General features: G+C 43.7%; 1 protein-coding gene across 11 annotated transcripts in view; it reads right to left on the minus strand.

The window, feature by feature from the left end:
* mllt10 (MLLT10 histone lysine methyltransferase DOT1L cofactor) overlaps positions 1–17,030 on the minus strand; it is a 280,530-nt gene that overhangs the window by 194,796 nt on the left and 68,704 nt on the right. The window contains exon 7 of one of the 11 annotated variants that reach the window (XM_085987805.1): positions 15,083–15,184. The exons of the other annotated variants lie outside the window; for them this stretch is intronic. Within the exon in view, the coding sequence (XP_085843931.1) occupies positions 15,083–15,184 (102 nt within the window). The remainder of the gene's footprint in view (positions 1–15,082; positions 15,185–17,030) is intronic. 11 annotated transcript variants of the gene reach the window in all.

Here is a 17,030-nt window from a genome sequence, read left to right on the forward strand (position 1 = left end):
ACATTGAGGGCTTAGGGCGACTTGCAATTGTCGGTATGGTGGTCAGAGTGATAGGAATCCGCAGGTTCTTGCAGGCTAAGCAAATCTGGCCAACATGAGTGCGTCCCTTGCATTCCGGGCAGCAACGTGGTCACGCGCTGGCGCCTTCTGGCCTGTGCAGCTTTCAGGTGGGTGAGCAGCAGCTTGGCATTCCTGGTGTTGCTGCTCCTATTGGTGCTGCTGTTGTTCATGGTTCTGCTGTTGCCACGGCTGATCTTCGTCCGAATCTGATGGCCAGGAGGAAAGGAATTAAATGGTTGCCATGCTTCTGGTATATGCCTCAGTTGAGGAAGCGCTCAGTCAAGGCGGCAAGAGGGGTTTCCCAGGAGGTCACACTGGAGATGCGTGTCAGGCTCCAAACTTCCACAACAATGGGCATGCCTGCTAAAAGTTCCCCCAGACCAGAGACAACAAAGTTCTGCCACCTGCAAATGATGATTGCTGAAAACTCCTTTTTAATGGTGGAGCTGCAGCTGTTAGTAAGCAGTCCACTTGTCAGGCCGCCAGGATTCACTGGCGTATTCCAGAGACGACGTGCAGGGCATGGGAAAAGTGGTATAATCAGAAAGGCCTCTCAAAATGGGATTATAGAGGCAATTAAGTGGCTGTTAAGGGCCTTAAGGGCCTATCCCGCCTCTTGGATTCAGGATGAAAACGGGCTCAGAAAACAAGCATGTGGGAAAACTGCTCGAAGGCGGAATGGAGACGGGATCGGGCCCGCCCGTCATTTGTTGTGATTTTAACACCTCACACGCCTCCAATCCCGCCTCCTCGGGCCTGGCAAAATCAAGCCCTCTGCCTCTGTTTATAAAGCCCAGGATCCCGTATGTTATTTTTAACCACTTTCTCAACCTGCCCTGCCACCTTCAACGATTTGTGCACATATAACTTTCTGCTCATGCACCCCTTTTAGAATTGCGCCCTTTAGTTTCTATTACCTCTCCTTGTTCTTCCTACCAAAATGCATCACTTCGCACTTTTCTACATTAAATTTCATCTGCTACGTGTCTGCCTATTCCACCAGCCTATGTCCTCTTGAAGTCTATCACTATCCTCCGCACTGTTCACTATACTTCCAAGTTTTATGTCATCTGCAAATTTTGAAATTGTGCCCTGTACACCACCCAAGTCCAAGGCATTACAATACATCAAGAAAAGCAGTGATCCTAGAACTGACCCCTGGGGAACACCACTGTATACCTTCCTCCAGTCTGAAAAACAACCGTTCACCACTACTACGATAGCAAAATACTGCAGATGTTGGAAATCCGAAATAACAACAGAAAATGCTGGAAAAACTCAGCAAGTCAGGCAACATCCGTGGAGAGAAATTTGAGTTGACGTTTCGGGTTTGACCCTTCTTCAAAACAGTTTTGAAGAAGGGTCAAACCCGAAACGTCAACTCAAATTTCTCTCCACGGATGTTGCCTGACTTGCTGAGTTTTTCCAGCATTTTCTGTTGTTATTTCGTTCACCACTACTTTGTTTCCTGACACTTGGCCAATTTTGTATCCATGCTGCCACTGTCCCTTTTATTCCATGGGCTTCAACTTTGCTGGCAAGCCTATTTTTGGCACTTTATCAAACGCCTTTTGGAAGTCCACGTACACATCAACCACATCGCCCTCATCAACCCTCTCTGTTACCTCATCAAAAAACTCAAATCAAGTTAGTTAGAAACTATTTGCTTTTAACAAATCCATGTTGGCTTCCCTTAATTAATCCACACTTGTCCAAGTAACTTAATTTTTTCCCGGATTGTCGTTTCTAAAAGCTTCCCCGCTACCGAGGTTAAACTGACTGGCCTGTAGTTGCTGGGTTTATCCTTACACCCTTGTTCAAAAAAGGGTGTAACATTTGTACTTCTCCAGTCCTCTGGCACAACCCCTGTATCCAAGGTGGATTGGAAGATTATGGTCAGTACCTCCGCAATTTCCACCTTTACTTCCCTCAGCATCCTAGGATGCATCCCATCCAGTCCTGGTGACTTATCTACTTTAAGTACAGCCAGCCTTTCAAGTACCTCTTCTTTATCAATTTTTATCCCTACCAGTATCTCAAATACCTTCGCTTTCATTATGATTTTGGCTGCATCTTCTTCCTGGGTAAAGACAGATGCAAAGTACAGGAAACTCTCGTTTAAACAGCACCTAAATATCCGGAATTCTCTATTAACTGGCAAAATTCTCACTCCGAAAACAACACCTCAATAACCAGCAATGTTGCCGAGTCCCAGTCTCCCGCGGTGGCCGAGTTAGTCAGTGGGGGTAGTTCTCCAAACTGCCACTACTCTGCTTCTTGGCGCTGTCGGAAGTCGGAACACCTCAATACCCCTGTAACAGGAGTCTGACTCTCCCACGCTGCCGGTAGTCTCTTCTGATCCACCATTTTACAGGGGTACTGTGTGTCTCCCATGTTGCTGGTAGTCATTGCATTACCCTCAACTGGCAGTGCTGTACTTAAGCATCTTCCACCATCCATTTAACACAACATTCTGTAGGTGAGTACCCAATTACTGTATACTGCACATTTCTTGATTTTTTTATTTTTCTTTGTTAAAAATAGCCTCGGTAGCTAACCATCTCCGTCATCCGGAATTTTTGATCAACCGGCAACACGCCGGTCCAGTCGGTGCCAGGTACCAAAGAGTTTCCTGTACTCATTTAGTACCTCAGCCATGCCCTCTGCCTCCATGTATAGATCTCCATTTAGGTCCCTAATTTGGATTTTCAAAAGGCATTCGATAAGGTGCCGTACAAGAGGTTATTAAACAAAATTAGTGCTCATGGGACTGGGGTAATATATTAGCACGGATTGAGGATTGGTTAACGGACAGAAAACAGAGAGTAGGAATAAACGGGTCATTTTCGCGTTGGCAGGCTGTAACTAGTGGAGTACCACAAGGATCAGTGCTTGGGCCTCAGCTATTCACAATCTATACCAATGATTTGAATGAAGGGACCAAATGTAGTATATCCAAGTTTGCTGATGATACAAAGCTGGGTGGGAATGTAAGTTGTGAGGAGGATTCAAAGAGGCTTCAAGGGGATATAGACAAGCCAAGTGAGTGGGTAAGAACACGGCAAATGGAATATAATGTGGAGAAATGTGAAGTTATCCCCTTTGGTAGGAAAAAGAGAAAAGCAGAGTATTTTTTAAATGGTGAGAGATTGGGAAAGGTTGGTGTTCAGAGGGACCTGGGTGTCCTTGCACACGAATCACTGAAAGTTAACATGCAGGTATAGCAAGTAATTAGGAAAGCAAATGGTATGTTGGCCTTTATTACAAGAGGATTTGAGTATAAGAGTAAAGACGTCTTACTGTAATTATATAGGGCCGTGGTGAGACCACACCTGGAGTATTGTGTACCGTTATGTTCTCCTTACCTAAGGAAAGATATACTTGCCACAGAGGGAGTATAACAAAGGTTCACCAGACTGATTCCTGGGATGGGGGGGGGATTGTCCTATGAGGACAGATTGAGTAGACTAGGCCTATATTCTCTAGAGTTTAGAAGAATAAGAAGTAATCTCATTGAAACATACAACATTCTTACAGGGCTTGACAGGGTAGATGCAGGGAGGATGTTTCCCCTGTCTGGGGAGTCTAGAACCAGGGATCACGGTCTCAGAATAAGGGGTCGACCATTTAGGACTGAGATGAGGAGAAACTTCTTCACTCAGAGGGTGGTGAATCTTTGGAATTCTCTACCCCAGAGGGCTGTGGAGGTTCAGTCATTGCGTATAGTCAAGACAGAGATCGATAGATTTTGAGATATTAAGGGAATCAAGGGATATGGGGATAGTACAGGAAAGTGGAGTTGAGGTAGATCATCAGCCATGAACTTATTGAAGATAACGAGAGCACTGGAGATAACAAGTACTGGAGATAACAAGAAAGCTAATGAGAGAGCCAGCGTGTATGGGTACAAATCACCACACTTTGATACTGCTGATAAACAATCTTAAAATGCTATAGATGTAAGAGCTGAAGCCTCAAAGTGGCAAGCACATTTCAATTTGCAAAGTTTCCTGACCGAAGAATTATATTCTGAGGCCCTATTTACTGAAGTGCCAGATATCCACCGTACCAGCAAAATACTTTGCGCACTATGTGATCTATCATCCGTGTATCAGCTGACTTACCTTGAGTATTGTCACGATAAGCAGCTCTAGTTTTACTAAGAGACTTTGGAAAGAAAATTATGTTGGACTGGGTTTTAATAATGGTAGCTAATGGAGTGCAACGACTGACAGCAAAACTTATTCTTCCTTCATAAAGATAATGTTTAAACTGAAATGAACTAATCCATCAATTACAGTCTGCTGCACTTAATTCAAAGTTGCTTAATTCAAACAAATTGTGCAAAAAGTCTCCAATTGAAAAGGCACTGAAATTTCATTGCTGAACTTGAAACTATTAATTAATTCAATATCCTATCCCAATTGGGTCCTGACCAGTCAAATGAACTTGAAGAATTTGGAACCGCATTTCTGTATTATGAGTCGACCACATCAAAAACTGTCACGCAATCAAAATCCGGCCCATACATGGAAAGTGATGCGCCATCAATTACTCAAAAGACTGAGGTTGAGCGAGTAACAATCAAACGCTTTTGAGGTGGCACTGGAAATCCAACCCCAGTAGAACGGCAGCGCAGAGGTCGGGCAGGACCAGGAGTTTAAAATTATTGAACACAGTCCCGTCTACTACTAGTGTCACCACGCAGTAGCCGCCAATGTCCGCTGACTGGGACTCGGAGGCCATAGAAATCCGCTGGTGCGCAGGCAGGACTGGGAGAGAGCAACGCCGCACCGTGTCGGGGTGGATGAAGCTCTCTGTGCTCCCGGAGTCAAAAAGGCAGTTTATTGCATGGCCGTTTACCTTAACGTCCATTTTGGACTGAGCTAGCTGGTGCGGTCTCGTTTGGTCCAGCGTCACAGAGGCCAGTGTAGGGGTCGGTGTGTCGCTGCGAGTATCAGATGGGGGAAGGGTTGGTGGTCTGCTGCGTCCCGGCTGGTGTCCAAGATGGCGGCGTCCATGATTCCCATGTGGCTGGAGTCATCCAAGATGGCTGCTGCTGCAGTGGTTCGCACATGGCTGGGGAGGCCCAAGGTGGCGGCCCGCACGGCCCACACGCGGCGCTGTTGGGGGCCCAAGATGGCGGCTCGCACGGCCCACACGCGGCGCAGCTGGCGTTCGGGGTGGCTTTGGCCTTGCAGACGCTGGCGTAGTGTCCCTTTTTCCCCCAGCCCGAGCAGGTCGCATTCTTCGCCGGGCAGCGCGCTCTGAGGTGTTTGGCCTGGCCACAGAAGTAGCATTTCTGGCCTTGGGATACTGCTGTCTGGCTTTGGGACACTGCTGCGGTAGTTGGGCCATTGTTGGGCTGTGGCTGGGGTGGCACGGTGCTATGGGGCTGTCCTACTGTGTCCCAGGTTGTCGTTCCCCGCGGCGTCCACGGTGCAGAGGAGTAGGCATCCATGCCCCGGAAGGCTGCGTCCAGCGTTAGTGCGATGTCGGAGGCTTTGTCGAGGGTGAGGTCACTCTGCTCCAGCAGTCGCTGTCGGGTGTAGTTGGACCTGTGGCCCGCTACGAAGGCATCCCGGATCAGTTCCTCCGTGTACTTAGTGGGCGTTACCGCCTTACACCCACAGGCCCAGCCAAGCACGGACAGTGCTTGGAGGTATTCCTCAGTCGATTCCCCAGGTTGTTGCTTGCGACTCCCCAGAAGGTGCCTAGCGTATACTTCGTTCACAGGGCGCGTGTACTGGGTCTTGAGGAGCTGGAGGGCGGCTGTGTACGAGGTCGCATCCCGGATGACTGAGTACACTCGGTGGTTCACCTTGGAGAACAGGACAGTTTGTCCGCATTCGTTTCGACCACAGTGGAGGCAGTCAGGAATGTCTCGAAGCACGTGAGCAAACTTGGTGGAAGCGTCCGCTTCCCGACTGTCCAGGTCCAGGCATGCTGGTGTGAGGATCTTCTCCATTATAAAAAATTTAGTTAATAAAATTGATGCGCCATCAATTACTCAAAAGACTGAGGTTGAGCGAGTAACAATCAGGCTTTTATTAACTAAAGAATGAAGGTCTTGTCTCGAGTGGTCGACCCGTCCAGAATACTAAGGGACTGGGAGGTAGTCACTTATATACCTGGAATAGTGGGAGGAGTCAGCCGAGGCATGTCCAGACCTGTACCTAGTGGAATACACATACAGACAGACAGGTATGACAGTGGTTTACCACAGAAAGGTAAATGATGTTCCTGTAGAAAGCATCAACAACTGGGTGCATTTTAAAATTCCTGAAACGTTATCTTGGTATAAGCCCAAATTATATCTTTAATTAAATTGTTTTTTTTTTTTTTTACAAGCTACAGCTATGTTATTATGCTCTGGTGGGAAAAAATGGAAGCAGCTAATTACCATCATGGGCAGTACTAGCATGACTGGGGGAAAGCAAAACTGTTGGTGACTGGGAATTCCAAACCCCCTCCCTGCCCAAATATATTTGTGGTGCTGTTACTCTGCCTGTAACCGACAGGGGAAAAAAAGTGTGTGGATGACCTGTGCTCTTTTTGAAGAGTGGTTAAAAACATTGACCAAAGCATGATATCACAACACAGAAAAATCACTGACAGTTGCCAACTGTAGGGCTCAAATGAAGTGCCGGTGTCTAAAAGTTGAATTTATTTTCAAGAGCTTTTGGCACTGTAAATTCATCCCAACAAGAGAAGAAGCAGCTGCTTCTGATGCAGTCAAGAATCTCACATAGGCATTAATGACCGACTCTGAAGCAGCAAACACCTGAACGCGAGTTCTCGGTTTTGACTGCCAGCAAACAAGGTTTGAATCTATTGTGTGTGTTGATAAGATAATCCTGACATCCAGATGGCTGACCGGGGACGTGGTAGGATGCTAGTGGGAAAGGAAGTGAGACGTGGATCCAGCAAGCAGACGGAGTAGAGGAACCCTACTTACTCTACCCATGGCATCTAATCCCATATGACTGCTGCGAAATTAGTTGACAAGTAAACCAGATATCCCAATTTAACTTTTCTCTGCACTAAACACTTCCATGAACGAATGTGTTGCTCACAGGAAGCAAAGTACAATCACAGAGTATTGTGATGTGACTAAACTTTGTGTTTTGCAACTTTGGCTCAGTCGTAGCACTCTCGCCTCGGAGTCCAAAACTTAATACACCTAGAAAAATATCAAGGAGTCCCCAGGGTTTATCTTAATGGGCATTCAGAGTAACATTAGCGATACTGGATTCATTATGTGCAGTGAAGGAAAGTTTCACTTATTTTCCAAAATAAAGTCTTCAGGAATCTCTACCTCCATCTAGTCACAGAACTTTCCAACTGATCTACTTTAGGGACCACTCGTCCTCAAAAGATCACCCTCTAGATCACCAGAATAGAGTAATTTAGGTCCGCTCAAGTCTCAAAATCAAAGGAGTCAGGTTCAAGATCATCCCAAGCAGTGTTTCAACATAAATAACAACAGAAAATGCTGGAAAAACTCAGCAGGTCAGGCAACATCCGTGGAGAGAAATTTGAGTTGACGTTTCGGGTTTGACCCTTCTTCAACATAGATATTTACATCCCATCAATATCGTATTGTGATCACTTAGCATTGTTGTCACTAACTAAAATCCTCCTGAGCAAGAAAGAATGAACTTGCATTTATATACCACCTTTCCTGTCCTCAATGTTCCAAAGCACTACACAGCCAATTATTTATTTTTGAAGTGTGGTCACTGTTACAGAGAGAAATGCATCAGTCAATTTGCGCAAAGCAAGATCCCACAAACGAAAGCAAAATACTATGGATGTTGAAAATCTGAAATAAAAACAGAAAATGCTGGAAAAAACACAGCAGAACTGATGAACGTTCATCGACCTGAAACGTTAACTGTGTCTCTCTCTCCAGATGCTGCCTGACCGGCAGAGTATTTCCAGCATTTTCTGTTTTTACTGGTGTTAGTTGAGGGATACATGTTGGCCAGGACAAGGGGAAAACTCCCCTACTCTTCTTCAAATAGAGCCATGGGGTATTTAAAGTCCACCTGAACAGGAAGACAGGCTTCATCCAAAAGACATTACCTCTGACAATACCGCCCCCCCCCCCCCCCAGCCCGGGAAATGCACTGAAGTGTCAACCTGGATTTTGTGTTCAAGTCCTAGAGTGGGGCGCTACTTACTTAAATGTGAGAGTGAGTGTAACAAAGCCAAGTTATCATCACTTGCAGTGCATAAATCACTAAAGCTAAGCAAGATACCCAAGATTGAGTTATAGGCACTCCAAAAGTGTATGGGCTGCAAGCTCAAATCCAATATAAAGTTGCATATATAGTTAAAAAAAGTGGTTAATAGTGATCTGTCCTGGTCAAACTGGAGTCTACCTCAGTATGGATGATCTGAACTGAATGTTAAATTACCCTCAAAAGGTAGCACCTTCCTTGTTAGCTGAATGTAATTCAATTTCCACTTACAAAACAGAACGGATCTCAAATCATCAACCTAAGGATCCATATCTAGTATTCACAGAAATCACAGATCACAGAAACCCCACAGTGCAGATAGAGGCCATTTCGGCCCATCGAGCCTGCACCGACACATATCCCACCCGATCCCCGTAACCCCTACACCAACACATGTCCCACCCTATCCCCGTAACCCCACGTATTTAATCCCCCTAACACGAAGGGTCAATTTATCATAGCCAATCAACCTAACCCGCACATCTTTGGACTGTGGGAGGAAACCGGAGCACCCGGAGGAAACCCACGCAAACACGGGGAGAATGTGCAAACTCCACACAGTCACCCGAGGCCGGATTCGAACCCGGGTCCCTGGCGCTGTGAGGCAACAGTGCTAACCACTATGCCACCGTATTGCACCTGAACTCTGTCACCTCTCATTCTCCTCATTAGAAAGTATTCAAGCTACATGGTCCCAAATCAGTCTAACGGCTAGAAGACGAAACCAGGCACCTGCAAAATGAACATCTTCAGGACATCCCAGAGCGTTACTTTTGAAGTGCTGTCACTGTTGTTACGTAAGCAAACACAGAAACCAATCTCACAGCAAGGACCCACAAACAGCAAAAAATCCCTTTTTTTTGGTGGTATCAGTTGAAGGAAAAGAATCAACTCCCTGCTCCTCTTCAAATAGTGCCACAAGACTGTTTTGTCCACCTAAGCAAGCAAATGGGTCTCAATTTAACAACGCATTTGAAAGATGGCAGTTGCAACAATGCAGTAGCCCCTCAGTACTGCACTGAAGCATTAGCCTAGATCATGATCTCAAGTCCACTGTGAAATCTGAACCCACAATCTGCTGATTCAGAGGAAAGACTGCTACAATCTGTGGTAAGAGTGCTACCAACCAAGCCAAGCTGACACATTAAGGGCAGGTTCTGCATTGGTGTTGCTGGAACTTCTCGATTTAGGAGACATTCGTTAAATAGTTTAATAACTGATTGCAAAAACCAGCTTACCTAACACTTAACATTTTGATCCAGAAGCAATCTGCACAGATCAGTGTTGCAGTAAATCAGACTTTTGCTTTGGCTAGCGACTGCTTCCAGGCTAAAATAGATAACACTGTCCAGACAGCTAAGCTTTCAGCAATTCACTATTGGTAGTCAACATAGAAGGGTCAGGTATGCAGACATGCCTGGTTCAGGATATCCAGATTCCTTGCTGACTTAGTCAAAACACTTAGATATTCACATTTCTCAGTAACTGTGGTAATAAGTTGAAAATTACTTTGGAAGTTTAAAAGATAGTCCCAGCATGGCTACAGAATATCACAAATAGATTTACCACTCCTGATCCCCATTCAGTCAGCCCTGCCGGAAAATGCATGCATGAGAGTTTCAGACAACGATAGTATCAGGCTCAACAGCAAGTTCTTCCATGGTCAAAAAGCCTGTCGGTACTCTGTCTAGATTACTACATAAAGTCGTCATTTAGGCAACGTACCAGAGGGCTGCCAATGAGAGGAGAAATAATGTGGTTCCAAGAGGATAAAGTATGAGTTTCTACAGCATCTGTGTTTAAATGAGTAATGCACATACAAAAGTTCTAACTGTTGCTTATCTGAAAAAATATGCATGAAATCAGCTACATTTGATTTCTAAATTATTTTGCAATATCATAGAATCATACAGCACAGAAGGCAGCAATTCAGCCCATTATATCTGTGCCACCTTTTTGAAAGACATCCAATTAGTCCCACTACCCACTCTTTCCCCATAGTCCTGCAAATTTCTCCTTTTCAAGTATATATCCAATTCTCCTTTGCAAGTTACTACTGAGTCTGCTTCCACCACCCTCTCAGGTAGTGTATTTCACATCTTAACAACCCATGGTGTAAAAATAAAATTCTCATTTCCCCTCTGGATATTTTGCCAATTGTCTTTAATCTGTGACCTCTGGTTACTGTCCCTCCTGCCAGTGGAAACAGTGTCTTCCTATTTACTCTATCAGAACCCCTCATAATTTTGAACACCTCTATTAAATCATCTATAACCTTCTCTGATCCAAGGAGAACAATCCCAGTTTCTCCAGTCTCGCCACATAACTGAAGTCCCTCATCCCTGGTACCATTCTATGTCCTTTGCACCTTCTCCAAGGCAATATGATACAGTAAATCGTACTCTATCTAATTCACCTTGACCAAGAGTATAATTATGAATACGTGATTTTCCTGTTACACACTCGCATTCAGCACACAATTTCTGCAGCTTACTGCACCCTATTTTAGCAGTATTTTGTATCCCTATAATACAATTTTTGCACCCAATTATACAGAAAAATGAAACCCCATTATCTACACACTTTAAAATTAAACTATAGGAGCAAATATTTTTCAAACTTATTCTTATACTGTCTGGTGCTGGAATCTGAAAAAAATATTAGCAATACAGCACAACAGACAAGCAAATTACTACTTAGTCATGCTCTTATAGTTTTATTCAAAGATGACAATCCCCTGTGAAATATATGGCAATTAGCCATACAAGTGAAAATTAATGCCAAAAATAGCTACAAAAGGAAAAAAGACTAAATTTAATGAATAGGAAACTCAGAAAACTAATTTTTGACCTATTGACTAAGGATAGGCAGTGACTAGACTAATATGTACAGAAAACAAGCTAAAGGTGTACAGATCCTGGGCCTACTTTTACAACTAAATTTATTACATTTAATTAACTAGGTTATTCAAATAGGAATAGGAGTAAGCCATTCAGCCCCTCGAGCCTGTTCCGCCATTCAATTGGATCATAACTGATCTGCATCTTAACTCCATCTACACGTCTTGGTTCCATAACCCTTAACACCTTTGCCTAACAAAATCCATCAATCTCACTTTTTAAATTTTCAAGTGTGTGTGTGTGTGTGTGTGTGTGTGTGTGTGTGTGTGTGTGTGGCGGGGGGGGGGGGGGGGGGGTGGTGTGGTGGAAGAAAGAGTTCCAGATTTCCACTACATTTTTTGTGAAGAAGTGCTTCCCGACATCACCCATGAACGACCTAGCTCTAATTTTAAGGTTATGCCAACTTGTTCTGGACTTCCAGAGGAAATAGTTTCTTTCTATTTACTCTATCAATTCCTTTAATCATCTTAAACACCTCAATTAGGCCACCCCTTAATCTTCTATACTCAAGAGAATACAAGCCTACTCTATGCAACCAGTTCTCATAATTAAACCCCTCTGTGATAGTGGATTGGCGGTTAGGATCAGATCAGCCATGATCTTATTGAATGGCGGAGCAGGCTCGAGGGGCCGATTGGCCTACTCCTGCTCCTATTTCTTATGTTCTTAGCCCTAGTATCATTTTGGTGAATCTGCACTACACCCCTCCAAGGCAAATATATCCTCCCTGAGGTGCAGTGCCCAGAACTAAACACAGTACTCTAAATGGGGTCTAACCAGAGCTTTATATAGATGCAACATAACTTGCACTCCTTTGTATTCCAGCCCTCTTGAGATAACAGCCAACATTCCTATCTTTTAAATTATTTTTTGTACCTGTCCACTAGCTTTCAGTGATTTTTGCACTTTGATCCCTCAATCTCTCTGCTGATCCAGTTTGTAGCTTCTCACCATTTAGAAAATACTCCGATCTATCTTTCTTTGGTCCAGAGTGGATGGCCTCGCACTTCCCCACATTGAACTCCATCTGCCAGAGTTTTGCCCACTCACTTAATCTATCAATGTCCCTTTGCAACTTTCTGCTCCCATCTGAACTATTTACTGTGCCACTAACTTGGTGTCAGCAAACTTGGATATACGGCTCTATTCCTTCATGCAAGACATTTATAAATATATAGTGAAAAGCTATACATATCCTCTAGTACAGATCCCTGGGAATCACCAATGTTGTCATTAATTTTTTTTGGGTGCGCAGCTCCCATTCAAAATATCGTGCATGCGCAGTTTTTCTCACTGAAAAGCCGGCGAGCCAGCTGAGCGGGAGGTCCAGAGAGCTGTGCGGCCGTGCAGCTTAAAGGGAACATTGGTCACCAGTAGTCAGATTCTGCCAATTTGATTACATACCCATTACTCTGTCTCCTACCTAACCAATTCCCTACACGTCAATAGGATGCTTCCAATTCCATGTGCTCTCATTTTTGTTAACAGTCTCTTACGTGGAGCCTTGTCACAAGCCTTCTGGAGGTCCATATAAATAATATCCATAGATACTCCCTTATCTACCACATTAGCTACCTCAAAAAAATTCCACCCGGTTCATTAGAAATGACAGAAAAACCATGCTGGCTCTCTCTGCCCAAGTACTCAATCACTGTCCCTAATAACACATTCTACTAACTTCCCCACAACAGACATTAGACTAATAGGCCCATCATTTCCTAGTTTATCTCTCCTACCCTTCTTAAATAATGGAGTGACAATGGTAAATTTCCAATCCAAGGGGACAATTCCTGAATTAAGAGTTTTTTGGACGATCATGACTGGAGCATCTATAATTTTCTCACCTGCATCTTTTAATTCACTGGGATGGAAACTATCAGGTCCTGGAGATTTTCTATCTTTAGTCTCATTATTTTCTGCATTACCATTTTCTTTTACTTGTATTAAATCTAATAAATTCCTCCTCTTGATTTATTGCTAGATTTTCTTGTATCTCTGGTACTTTATCCTCATCCTCTACTGTGAAGACCAATACAGAGTTAAGTATTTAGCCATTTCCTGATTTTCAATTACAATGGGCCAGAAACTGCTGGAGGGAAAAATGGTGCGTGAACAAAGCACACCGTTATTTATGTGCAAACCTGCCAGCAAGTTCAGGGGATTAAGAGATACGCCGTGAGTTGCAAATCTCCAGAACTTGCTGGTCGAATTACGACGCTCTGCAGTTTGTTTTGCACAAACAGCATCTCGCCTCCCTGTTATTAAGAACTTTCTGGGTTTGCACATTAATTGCCAATTAAACTCACCACCACAAAGTTAACTCTAATTAATAACACAAGTACCCTTTCAAGGACATGATAATTGTTAGTAACTGCCAACCTCGCTGGCCCTGCAACTGAAAAATTTAAACTGTAGTCTCATTCCTTCAGGCAGTGAATTATTGTTGGAGATTTTTAAAAGGTCAAATTTTAAAATTTTTATTCTTTTCCTTTCTGTCTCTTTTTTCTCACTCTCTTAACCCAATCTTTCTTTCCTGCTTTTTTGTCCCTCCGATTTTTTCTGTATCTGATTTGAATCTAATTCACCCCCCCTGCTCAGTCGTTCTTGTTTATTTCTCAATCCTTAAATCTCATTGGTTAAGAAGATACATTGTCGTTTCTGCTGTTCACCGAGGTCCCAAATGCCCTGTTGCCCTTGCCACGCTGTTATCTGGTCGCACGTTCCAGCAACCTCAGACGGGAAGATTTTTTGAGCTGAAGGTGTACATCATGAGATGCCCCGCTCCAGCAAGTTCTAGTCCATTATCACATGCATGTCTCTTTAAGGGGCCTACATTACTCTTAGCCACCTTCATTCTCTCAATTTACTTGTAAAAACCTTTAATGTTGTCCTTAATATCCCTTGCAAGTTTTTTCTCTTATTCCCTTTTAGCAGCTCTTACTACTTTCTTTGGATGAATAATTATAGTGCATGCAACATTTTATTATTATTCAATTTGGTAGGAAGAATAGAAACAGAATATTTTTTAAATGGTGAGAAACCATTAAATGTTGATGTTCAAAAATATTTAGGTGTCCTCGTACAGGAAACACAAAGTTAGCATGCAGGTACAGCAAGCAATTAGGAAGGCAAATTGCATGTTGGCCTTTATTGCAAGGGGGTTAGAGTACAAGAGTAAGGAACTTTTATTACAATTGTACAGGCTTTGGTGAGACCACACCTGGGGTACTGTGCACAGTTTTGGTCACCTTCGAGGCGGTGCAACGAAGGTTCACTAGATTGATTTCTGGGATGAGAGGGCTGTCCTATGAGAGAGTAGAATGGGCCTATACTCTCTCGAGTTTAGAAGAATGACAGGTGATCTCATTGAAACATACAAGATACTGGAGGGGGATTGACAGGGTATACGTCGAGAGGTTGTTTCCCCTGGCTGGAGAGTTTAGAACTAGGGGGCATAGTCTCAGGATAAGGGGTCGGCCATTTAAGACTGAGATGAGGAGGAGTTTCTTCACTCAGGGTTGTGAATCTTTGGAATTCTCTACCCCAAGCGGCTGTGGATGCTGAGTCATTGCGTATATTCAAGGACTGATGGGGAATCAAGGGATCTGGGGATCGGGCGGAAAAGTGGAGTTGAGGTCAAAGATCCGCCATGATCTTATTGAATGGTGGAACAGGCTCGAAGGGCCATATGGCCTACTCCTAGTTCTTATGAATGTGCACTTGGGTCTTTGCGATCCCCCTTAAATTCATTTTTCTTTTGCAATAAAACCATTTGCAACTTTTAAAAGCATTCTGTTGAACAAGTTTTAGTTTTTAGTTCAAAAAACTGACTACAGTGCACTACACACAACTATCTTTACAGATCATTCAACATACTTTTTTCTCCTTTTCTAAGAATGAAACTGATTTGTCCTGAGAATAAGATGAGGAATCATTCAAAGCTTGGTCATATGCACTAGATGAATGCTTGCCTCTCTTCTAAAAAAAAAAATTAAGAAAAACTTTCGCTTTAAGCAAGAGCAAAACAAATTTATTCGGGTAGATGGTTAATTTCAAGACAGCTGAACAATTCACAGGTTGATACCAACAGCAAGTAAAACGGTATCATGCGATGAAAAAGAACTTCATAGTCACCCTATCACAGACCTTCCCTTTTGCTCTTTCCTCCCTTTCCCTTCCCCTGTACTTGCTTAAAACCTGTTACATATCTAACATTTTCCAGTTCTGATGAAAGGTCATTGACCTGAAACGTTAACTCTGTTTCTCTCGCCACAGATGCTGCCTGACCTGCTGAGTATTTCCAGCATTTTCTGTTTTTATTTTGGGTTTCCAGCATCCACAGTATTTTGTTTCTATATATAGGCAATTGTTTTATTTAAGGCACCACACAGTGAAAAGTTTGGCATTGGCGGGGGGGGAAATCAAATTTGTTTGAGATGCTAAGAGATTTTTTTTTTTTTGTTTGTTTTTTTTTAAAACATACTTATGATTTCTATGCTGCTCACACGCCATCCTAGCAATCATGAAATTATTGCACTATTCAAAAGATATGATTTAACATGCTGAACATTCCACATGTCTTCCAATGACTTTAAATAGATTACATTCATTGCCCATAGGAATCTAGGGCCTAGAAATTGGATCACGCCCGAAAACAGCTGTGCAGGGGGTCAGGGACTAGCTGTGCCAATTAACTTCAATGCAGGCAACACGCAATATCTGTGCTGCTTGATAATTACAAAGATTTGCACGTTTGGCCAGCACTATTCATTGGCTGCACGCCTAACAGGGGGGACCAGTGTCAGGAATCCAGGATACTACTTAAGGCAGCCAGAATCTTTTAAAGGGGGGGGGTGTATTCTTACTGCAAAGACTATGGAACATATTCAAGAAATGGCTGAAGGAGGGAGCGAGCGAGCGAGCGAGCAGGCACCAAGGTTTGCTGGTTCTTGGAGAGGGGGTGGGGCATCCTTTCTTTCCCCTCCCCCCACCCCAAACTCCCCAGGCTGCAGGAAACTCTCCAGGCATCCACTAAGTAGGAAGAGATTGCTAAATGCATCAATGCCAGGAGCCAAGAAAATATTTCAATGATTTCACTTTCAAAAGGGAATTGGATATATACTTGAAAAGGAAACATTTGCAGGGCTATGGGTAAAGAGCAGGGTAGTGGGACTAATTGGATAGCTCTTTCAAAGATCCAGCACAATGGGCTGAATGGCCTCCTTCTGTGCTGTATAATTCTATGACTTATGAAGCAACCAATCCTGAATGACCAGTCAAGTGAGAGTTGTTACGGTAAGACTGCTAAAATACTTTATCACAGCTGTACCACTCAGAGTCTCATTAATTACACCTCACAGCACCCACAACACTGTCCTCCTCCACTACCCTGCATTGTCCTACAATCACTGAAGCACACTTCACTAAACCTCCACACTCACTATTACCCATAACTCACATCTCACACATAGACTGTCAGCAATTCCAGCATGACAGCCACATTCTCAAACATCTCAATAGACTCTCAGTAACAGACTTCACTCTTTCTTGCAGGAGAAGGTCACACACAATACAAGGCAACAGGCTGGCTTTGGAGGAGGAAGAGCCTGTCTTCATACCCTCTCCCCTCTTGAAGAGGGCATCCTGCCCATCATGGGAAGGGCCAGAGCAGAGGCGTGACCACTGGCGATGCTGAAGGAGACGTCGCACAAGGTTTCTTTATACCTAATCCTTTGTCTCTTCTAACTTTTCCCCACTGAACACTCTGCATGACTAGCTGTAGATGCTTTCAACACCCTCTCTGCTCTCCCTCATACCACAAGCT

Source organism: Somniosus microcephalus, chromosome 5 (assembly GCF_052327205.1).
Source record: "Somniosus microcephalus isolate GS21.2 chromosome 5, FLI_Smic_1.0, whole genome shotgun sequence".
Lineage (NCBI taxonomy): Eukaryota > Metazoa > Chordata > Chondrichthyes > Squaliformes > Somniosidae > Somniosus > Somniosus microcephalus.